The 9933-nt window shown below is 44.9% G+C and overlaps 1 protein-coding gene across 1 annotated transcript; it reads right to left on the bottom strand.

The window, feature by feature from the left end:
* Positions 1-1365: 1365 nt before the first annotated feature.
* Positions 1366-9689, bottom strand: LOC106983420 (zinc finger protein 883-like). The gene is made up of 3 exons (XM_015081619.3): positions 9252-9689; positions 8536-8683; positions 1366-3415 (listed from the first exon to the last, which is right to left on the bottom strand). Exons 1-3 carry the CDS (start codon positions 9651-9653, stop codon positions 1827-1829), a joined length of 2139 nt encoding a protein of 712 aa, XP_014937105.3. The 5' UTR covers positions 9654-9689; the 3' UTR covers positions 1366-1826.
* Positions 9690-9933: the final 244 nt, after the last annotated feature.

The raw sequence follows: 9933 nt of genomic DNA, 5'->3' as shown, positions 1-9933 counted from the left end.
ACCAATAATGACATTAAGTAGAAAACGCTTCAGTTCAATCCACCAACCCTAAGACAACAGTTGGGGGAATAAAGTAAAAACCCGTCACCCAAACATGTGCCATCTGTAAGAAACGCTCTTCAAATTTAATGATATAGGTAAATGGAAAGTAAAAGGTTGGGAAAAGACACATGATGCAAACATCAAAGAAAAGGAGAAGCAGGATTGTTCTCTTGCTGGCTGTCTAGATTTAAGAAAGTGTTGAAGACAACGTTAATAATGCAGATTAAACTTTAAAATGTGTCACATCTGTAGCTGTTCCATTACGGAGAGCACAAAAAAATGAGAAAATACCCTCCAGTATTTGAAAACTATTATGAGGTTCAGCACAGAAGTCCCTCATGTCATTGCCCGAGGGACACAGGTAGTTCCGAAAGAGGTTTTCAGTTGTGTAAATATAACTTGTAGGAGGGCGAAAATGCTGGAATGAAAAGTTTGATTTTCCCTCTTCCCTTCTGTCCTCGGTTGTAAGCTCAAGGAGCGTGCTCACAATGAGAAGAGTATGCCCTTGGCTTTGGTCAGAATGTGCCCCCACCCCTGATTTTGAGCTACTGGAGGCCAACACACTATGCTCTCCACGTCACTCAGACTATAGCACATCCTTGGGGTGCCTGGGTGGCTCAGTGGGTTGAGCAGCGTCCAACTTCGGCTCAGGTCATGATCTCATGGTTTGTGAGTTCAAGTCCCACATTGGGCTCTGTGCTGTCACCTGCGGAGCCTGGAGCCTGCTTCAGATCCTCTGCCCCCTTCTCTCTTTGCCCCTCCCCTGCTCGTGCTCTCCCTCAAAAATGAAGAAACATTAAAAAAAAAAAACAACTATATAACACATCCTTTCTTCATCAGGAAATGCTAATTATAAGGGTGGAGATCAGGAAGGGTCTGCAGGCCACCCACTTGTGGCTAAGGGCGTGGTTAGGGAGGGAAGGAAACAAGACAACTTACCTCGCACATTCCACACATTCCAAACTTGGACATTGTAGTGTCCCGGGGCCGGCTGGTACTCAGAGTAGTAATTTCAACGCAGGGCTAGGCTAAAGCTAGTGAGGAATTAGAATGGGTTGAAAACACACTACATGAAAACATATGAATTCAGTAGAAAATATAATTTTTTTTATAGCTTCCCTTGTGGACTTTTCATCCTATTAACTGATACTTAGTTGCATTTAATAAAGGTAATCACATGTAAATTGCTTATTGACGTTTATCTTTCTAAATTCTCAACTTTTCCAGCATTTATGACCTTTATAAAAACTTATTTTTTAAGTACATTTATTTATTATTATTTTAAATTTTTTTGTTTGTTTTTTAATGTTTATTTTTGAGAGAGAGACAGAGACAGAGACAGACACAGAGCATGAGCAGGCAAGGGGTAGACAAAGAAGGAGACACAGAATCTGAAGCAGGCCCCAGGCTCTGAGCTGTCAGCACAGAGACCGATGCGAGGCTTGAACCCACTAACTGTGAGATACTGACCTGAGCTGAAGTTGGACACCTAACCGACTGAGCCACCCAGGTGCCCCAAGTTTGTTTATTTTTGAGAGAGAGACAGAGTGTAAGAGGGGAGGGGCAGAGAGAGGAGGCACAGAATCCGTAGCAGGCTCCAGGCTCTGAGCTGTCAGCACAGAGCCCAACATGGGGTTCAAACTCATGAATGGTGAGATCACCACCTGAGCCAAAGTTGGATGCTCAACCAAAGTTGAGCCACCGCAGCGCTCCTAGAAAAACTTTCCAATGTGGCATCTCTGGTTTTCTTTAAGTAATGAAGGTCAAGAAACATTTTATCTCAGTTAAGAAAAGGAGTCGTGGATTCTCCCCACAGTTTTTACCTCACGCCTGGGCGGGGTGTCGGGGTGCAGCGGATTCTCTGGTGCTGGGTGGGGGCCCCCAGGGGGATTCCCCGCACTCACTCGGCCGGCCGGGCTCAGCTCCCTGTGGCCCCTCAGGTGCTGGAGCAGCGTGGCTCTCTGCCTGTAGGCCTTCCCACACTCCTCACACGCATAGGGCTTCTCCTCCGAGTGGACTCTCTTATGTTTCTTGAGATCTGACTTCCAACTGAAGGCGCGCCCACATTCCGGGCACTGAAAAGGCTTCTCTCCCGTGTGGATTCTGACATGGTGACTAAGACCCGTCTTCTGACTGAAGGCTTTGCCACACTCTTTACACTGATAGGGCTTTACCTTGTTGTGAATCGCCTGGTGTTCGATAAGATGCTCGCCCCTGGTGAAGGCCTTCCCACACTCAGGGCACTGGTAGGTTTTATCCCCAGTGTGGATTCTTGTATGGTTCCGCAGGCCGGTCGACCGAGTGAAGGTCTTCCCACACTCACCACACTTGTGTGTTCCTGGCTCAGGGGGGTTCCCGTGCTTCCCTCCCAACCTGTGCTTATTAAGGCCCGAGCGTTGGCTGAAGGCTTCGCCACACTCACCACATTTATAGGGCTTCTCCCCAGTGTGGCTTCTTTGATGTATGACCAGGGTTGAGCTCACGCTAAAGGTTTTGCCACACTCAGCACACTCATAGGGTTTCTCCCCCGAGTGGATTCTGTGATGTATTATGAGTTCTGAGGTCCGGCTAAAGGCGCGTCCACACACAGGACATTCAAAAGGTTTCTCTCCAGTATGGATTCTCTGGTGTTGGTTAAGTCCTGCATACTGAGTGAACGCTTTTCCACACACTTTGCATTCATAGGGTTTTTCTTCACTGTGAATTCGCTGATGCTCAATCAGATGTGAACGTTGCCGGAAGGTTTTCCCACACTCGTTACATTCATAAGGCTTCTCCTTGTGGAATCGCTGATGTTCAGTTAGGTCTGAACTATGGCAGAAGGCTTTTCCACAGTCTGTACATTCAAAAGGTTTCTCTCCAGTGTGGACACTTTGATGCTTTGTAAGAACTGATCTCCGACTAAAACACCGGCCACATTTACTACATCGATATGGCTTTTCTCCAGTGTGGCTTCTGAGATGTTGGAGGAGGCCTGCTTTCTGACTGAAACCTTTGCCACACTCTTGACAGTGATAAGGCTTTTCCTTGCCACGAAGCTCCTGGTGCTGGCTTAGCTCTGACTGTCTGATGAAGGCCTCTCCACGCTCTGTGTGTGAGCATGGTGTCTCCCCGCTGTGGGTCCTCCTGTGCGTGTGAAGGCCTCTTGTCCAGGTGAAGGTTTTCCTGCATTCTTCACAGGGAGAGACTTTTCTGCCTGGGGCAACCCCGTCCTGCCTTTCCAAAGTTCCACTGGGCTCCCTGTCCCCTGTGTATTTGGCATGCTGAGACGAAGTTCCATCCTGTCCATCAGGCCCCTTCCCACAAGGCTCTGTTTCTTCACAGAGTTCCTGCTTCACGTCTAACATCACGTTGTCAGTCCTCACTCCACCATCTGGAACAACAGACCACACAACTTGAGGAGAAAAGATAACTCAAAAGCAATGTAAGAGATAGACAGCTGGAAAGGTTAGTCTTGATTTTAGGTTGATGTTAACAGAAGATATCGCATCATCTCTTATGTTAGTCGTGGTACAGGTGCAGAAGCGAGAAAGAACAAAGCATGGCTGAGTTACCAGCAGCGTGTGGCAAAGGTGACAGGCTGTCACTTCTGTAGTGACATAAGACTGTAAGTCCCATCTTGCTGATGGACTCTCCACTAACACCCTTCCTTGCTGGCTTGCTGGCTTTGATGAAGAGAGCCACCACCACCATACAGAGAAGCCATGTGGCAAGAGTGGCCTTGGCCAGCAGCCAGCAAGGGACAGAGATAGAGAAGTCCCTGTCCGACAGAGAAGTGAGTCCTGCCGGCATCGATGTAAGGCTGGAAATAGATCCTTCCCCAGTCACAACTCAGATGAGACCTCAGCCCTAGCACCTTGACTACAACCTTGTAAGAGACCCAGAAGCACGGGGCCAGCTGAGCCAACCCAGACTCTTGACCCACAGGCATTGTGAGATAAAACGTGTATGGTTTTAAGCCACTAACTTTGTGGTACCCTTGTTAAGCAGTAGTTGATAACTATGTACAACTAGCACAAAAACACAAAGCTTCCTCAGTGTAAGAATTACTACAACTGAAAAGAAAAGAGTGGAGGGGCACCTGGCTGGCTCAGTTGGAAGAGCACAAGACCCTTGATCTCAGGGTTGAGGTCAAGACCCATGTTGGATGTAGAGGTTACTTAAAAATAAAGTCCAAAAAATAAAAATAAAAAAAAAGTAAACCACACGTTTAAAAGCATATATACGCACATGCACACACACATATGTATCTATGCACATATGAATGTTTGTACTTATGTTCATATATTCATATATTTATATGTGTATAGAGGACACGTAGAACAAAAAACATAAACAAATTATGTTAAAGTCAAACATAATTGTCCTAACAGCCATATCAATAAATGCAAATGGCTTAACTCATTAAAAAACACTAGATTTGCTCACAGAGCAAAACTGAACTCTATTTTATATATATTTGTATGTGTGTGTGTGTGTGTATTTATTTTTTAAGTTTATTTATTTTTGAGACAAAGAGAGAGAGAGAGTGAGAGAGAGAGCTGGGGAGAGGCAGAGAGAGAGGGAGACACAAAATTTGAAGCAGGCTCCAGGCTCTGAGCTGTCAGCACAGAGCCCAACACGGGGCTCAAACCCACAAACCACGAGATCATGACCTAAGTCAAAGTCAGACACTTAGCCAACTGAGCCACCCAAGTGCCCCTATTTATTTTTATCTTTTTAAGTTTATTTATTTGAGAGAGACAGAGACAGTGGGGGGGGGGGCGCAGAGAGAAAGAGAGAGAGAGAGAATCCCAAGCAGGCTTTCTGCTGTCAGTGCAGAGCCCGATGTGGGGGCTCCATCCCACAAACCATGTATCATGTATCATGATCTGAGCCGAAACCAAGAGTTGGAAGCTTAAAGGACAGAGTCACCCAGGCACCCCTATTTTATTCGTTTTGAGAGAGAGAGCGTGCACAGGGAGGGGAAGACAGAGAGGTACAGAGAGAGAGTCCCAAGTAGGCTCCCCACTGTCAGTACAGAACCTGATGGGGGGATCAAACTCACAAACCAGCAGATCATGGCCTGAGCCGAAATTAAGAGTCAGACGCTTAACTGACTGAGCCCCCCAGGCTCCCCTCAACTCTATGTGTATAGTCAAGAGACACATATACAGCAAAATATGTGAATAAGGATAAATTAAGCAAATGCAAATAAAACGAAAGAAAGAATCAAGATTTTGAAAGGGGAGATGCAGGCCAAAAGCATGAAATGAGACAAAGAAGAGCACTTAAAAATGCTAAAATAAAGAATACAATTTGCAATGCAGATGTAACACATATGAATAACTATACAGAAAATAACAGAGTGGCAACTTTCCTAAAGCAGAAACTATAGGTGATATAAAAAAACAGACAGGGGCACCTGGCAGGCTTAGCCGGTAGAGCATGCAACACTTGATCTCAGGGTTATGAGTTCGAGCCCCATGTTGGATGTAGAGATTACTTAAATATAAAATCTTAAAAGAAGCACATGGGTGGTTCAGTCAGTTAAGCATCTGACTTTGGCTCAGGTCATGATCTTGTGGTCCATGAGTTCGAGCCCTGTGTTGAACTCTGTGCTGATGGCTCAGACCCTGGAGCCTGCTTTGGATTCTGTGTCTCCCTCTCTCTGTGCCCCTCCCCTGTTCATGCTCTGTCTCTCTCTCTGTCAAAAATAAACATTTAAAAAAAATTTAAAAAAAAATTTTTTTTAATGTTTATTTATTTTTGAGACAGAGAGAGAAGAGGATGAATGGGGGAGGGACAGAGAGAGAGGGAGACACAGAATCGGAAGTAGGCTCCAGGCTCTGAGCCATCAGCCCAGAGCCCGACGTGGGGCTCGAACTCACGGACTGCGAGATTGTGACCTGAGCTGAATTGGACGCTTAACCGACTGAGCCACCCAGGCGCCCCCCAAAAAAATACAAAAATAAATAAAAAAGATTCTGTCTCCCTCTCTCTCTGTCCTTCCCCTGCTCGCTCGCTCTCTCTCTCAAAAGTAAATAAACAAACATTTGAAAGAAAAAACAACTGTTATTTCAAAGGCAAAATATAAACACACATTTCAGATTTTATAGAAAATAACAATGAGAACACTACATTTCAGAACATTTGGAATTCATCTAGAGCACTGTTCAATGAAATATTCATGCCACCAAATATTTATATTAGTAAATAGGAGAATGAAAATATATAAATCAACCCACATCAAAAGTTAGAAAACAACAACAACAAAGACAACTAAATAAACCAAGACAGCCTGCTCACTCATGCACTTTATTGGCTTTTCTCCCTTTAGTGTCTCCATTCCCACTCCTGTGCTTCTTGGGATCACCTGATACTGTCACAACCTTAAGTAAATAAGTGAGCGAGTGAATGAATAAACCAACCAACCAGCCAGCCAGCCAGCCAGCCAAAGGAGAACATAAGAAATGAATTAAAAAAAATAAATGCAGACACCAAATACAATTGAGAAAAGTAATGGAACATTGTAATGGTAAAACAATTGAATACATCAATATAAATTCATGCGTGTTAGGAAAAAATATGTATTATGTAGCTCTGCCCATGAAATGTCCTAGAAGCAGTGTTACCCACATGATTAAAGAACACTCCTCACACCCAGATCTTATTCTCCATTTAAAAAACCAAGGCTCCTTCAGCAATGGTTGACAGCAGATCCGGGTACAGGGAAGATACAAGGTGAGCCTGAAACAATTTATTTTGTTCAAAAAGTAAAAGCAAGCATTCAAAATTAACAGAGCCAAAATTAACAGAGATGGGAGCAAGACTGAAGACATCCACATAAGCCAAAGATGTGTGGAAGAAAGGGTGGACTGACATGTGGTGGGTTGAAACACGCTGACTCAATACAAATGCCTATGTCCATAATGATACCCACACAGGAAAAAACCCTAAAATCTCATGTCACCATTTAAGGTGCCTAATAAACCACTTCCTGAATTTGAAAACTGGTCAATAAAAGGGGGAAACTAAGCATCAATCATGACTGCCTAGAAGGAAGTGACCAGACATATCGGATGAAGGAAAGCTTTACTATGAAGAATGCCAGTTAATAACAGAGAAGGAATGAAAGAATTACAAATTCATCCTGTAACTCTTAATAAAATGGTTGACCCAAACAAGGTTTATCAAACATTTGTCATTTGTTGACGGGGACCTGGCTATTCGCAAAGTGGCAAGGCAACACCTCACAGTTAGCTATGAGGGCGAAAACCAGCTATTTCCTGTCATCATGCTAAGCCGGTGATTTAGATAGCGGATCACCCAGGTATTAATGTCTCTTATTACCTAATATTAATTCTAGCCCAAAATGTTTACCTCAAATCCTTCAAGCCTTTAGATGCAACTGCCAATTTATAGCAAATACAAGGTACGTGGGCAGCAAAGTAAATGATACAATGAGGAAGCAATTAAAAAACTCCAGACGCTGGGAAACTGGCCTGGGCTCATCAAAAAGTCTGGGTTATGGGGAAAAAATGGGAGTGGGATTGTTTTCATGTAGCAAAGAATTAAGAGGCATGAACAACCCCGGATTCTACCCAGAGTTGGACAAATCAGCTTTAAATACATTTTCGAAAAAAACTGAGCCAATCTGAATTTGAACTGAATTTAGGTAACATGAAGATGTACTGATGGGGGAAAGGAAAGATCATTAGCTGAACAAAATAGATCAGAAAATAGCAGAGTATGAGCTCTCTTTGGTAAAAGGTATGTGTGTGTATGCACATGCGTGTACACATACCCGCATATAAATACACATGCACATAAAAAGCTACACAGCTATAGAATAAAAAGTCATCAGTTGTAATAATCTCTGGGTGATAGAACATGGTGCTTTGTTTTCTTATTTTGCTACTATGTACTTTCTAACTTTGTACAATGCATATATACTTCTCTGGTAATAATAAAAGGTAACTTTCAAAACAGTTAATATAGTTTTACAGGGTTAATATCCTATCAGTATCAACTGAAAAATATAGGCATCAAAATTCTTTAAATAACATTTCTACTAGACCATATGCAGAAAATTCAAAGATAGATATACATATTTTTTAATGTTTATTTAAGAGAGAGACAGAGCATGAGCAGGGGAGGGGCAGAGAGGGAGACACAGAATCCAAGGCAGGCTCCAGGCTCTGAGTGATCAGCATAGAGCCTGATGTGGGGCTTGAACTCACAAACCACGAGATCATGACCTAACCTGAAGTCGGATGTTTAAGCAACTGAGCCACCCAGGTGCCCTGCAAATACGGATATTTAAAACCAACCATACCACTGAGGCTGTTCTGATATGACTTACTGCCTTTTAATCATTATTACCTAAAATGTTGCCTTCATCATGTTCTTTAATAACCCTCACCACAAGGAATGAACATGTCATACTCCACACAAAAAAATTCAACTCAGAGTTCATTTCCATCCAAACTCCCTAGGGAAAGTTTGCCTCACCTCCTTCCTCTGATGGTTGGGGCTCAGGTCCTTTGCCCTTGAACTGGATTGCTGGGGGCTGAACCCATGTGTATGAAGATTCTTCATCGAGCGTCTGAAGGGTCACTCTCTGCAAAAGGATTTCCTGTTCCAGAACACAGGCTGAAACCTGGAGACAAGCAGTAGTGATTAAGCCCTAAGGACACTGAAAATTTAAGAGACTAAACTGGTTTGGAAGGACTCCTTGAGGAATCCACAAGAAATATCCCCTGAGACACTAGGAAAAAGAAAATTGAAAACAGGGCCTTATTTACCTTCTGGGGCACTGAGAAATAGCTAGAAAAGTAAGCAAAGCAAAATCCGATCAAGACTTGTTTCTGTCATTTCACTATTGCCTGTGTGTCCCTGGCCAAGTTACACAACCTCTCTGACCTTAGTTTCCATGTGTGCAAACTGGGAATGATTTCACCTCCTTCTTTGTGGCTGAGAGTTGAGAGACCTCTAAAGTAAGGAGCATGATGCTCCTCGTAGTGTCTGAAAGATAAAATGTCTTCCTTATCTTTACTCACCATCTCTGCTTCTGCAGTTCCCTCCCTCTCCCTCTGCTCAGGGCTGGCTTAGCAAGACGCTCAGTCCCCTGCTGAATTCTGGTTCTGCCCTTGCTCCCTCAGAGCTCCACAACTGAGGAAGTTTTGTTCCCAGTCACCCACAACCATATCAGACCAGTGCCTTCCTACTTGTACATTTCTTTTTCCGTCCAGATCCTCCAGCGCCGTCACCACCTCGTCCCCGCTCTCCGGATGGTGCTCCCGCACCCAGGCCTGGAGCTCCGCGGGCAGGACGGTCAGGAACTGCTCCAGCACCAGCAGCTCCAGGATCTGCTCCTTGCTGTGCGTCTCGGGCCGCAGCCACTGGCGGCACAGCTCACGGAGTCGGCGCAGTGCCTCCCTGGGTCCAGGCGTCTCCTGGTAGCAAAAGTGTCTGAAGCGCTGTCTGAAGATCTCCCAGGCAGGGGGCTGGTTGTCCGGCACCTGACTCCTGGCGTTGTCCTCCTCCGGCTCCACCTTCACCACCGCAGGACCCTGCTGACCCCATTCAGGGTGGAACTGGCCGGCAGACTTTCTTGGGTCCACAGCCATCCTGCCTGGCTTCTGCTGGCGCGTCACCTGGAGGCTGCTGAGGGCGCTCTAGGGCACAGAACTAAATAGGGGGTAAACGGCAGATCCTGTGAAGAACCACGCAAGACCTGTGACCACAGTAACTATTTTTATTCATTCGGTAAATCCACAAAAATGCACTAATAGAGGCCGAGCCTGTGCAGAAAGCATTGCAGGCATTCGAACTGCGTCAGTGCACAGAGCCCTGGCATCCTGGAGCGTCCACTCCACGCGGGGCAGTCAGCAATCACAACTACCAGCG

The sequence above is a fragment of the Acinonyx jubatus genome, chromosome B2 (assembly GCF_027475565.1).
Source record: "Acinonyx jubatus isolate Ajub_Pintada_27869175 chromosome B2, VMU_Ajub_asm_v1.0, whole genome shotgun sequence".
In the NCBI taxonomy this organism is placed as follows: Eukaryota; Metazoa; Chordata; class Mammalia; order Carnivora; family Felidae; genus Acinonyx; species Acinonyx jubatus.
This window is presented reverse-complemented; position numbering and strand designations above follow the sequence as displayed.

Bases quoted from the DNA above. Each gene is read 5' to 3' on its own strand.
- LOC106983420 (XM_015081619.3), bottom strand. From the start codon at position 9,653: ATGGCTGTGGACCCAAGAAAGTCTGCCGGCCAGTTCCACCCTGAATGG. The intron at 8,684-9,251 runs GTAGGAAGGCAC...GCTTGTCTCCAG, and splicing joins ACGGAAAAAGAAATGTACAA to GTTTCAGCCTGTGTTCTGGA. The intron at 3,416-8,535 runs GTGAGGCAAACT...CTGTTGTTCCAG, and splicing joins CCAACCATCAGAGGAAGGAG to ATGGTGGAGTGAGGACTGAC.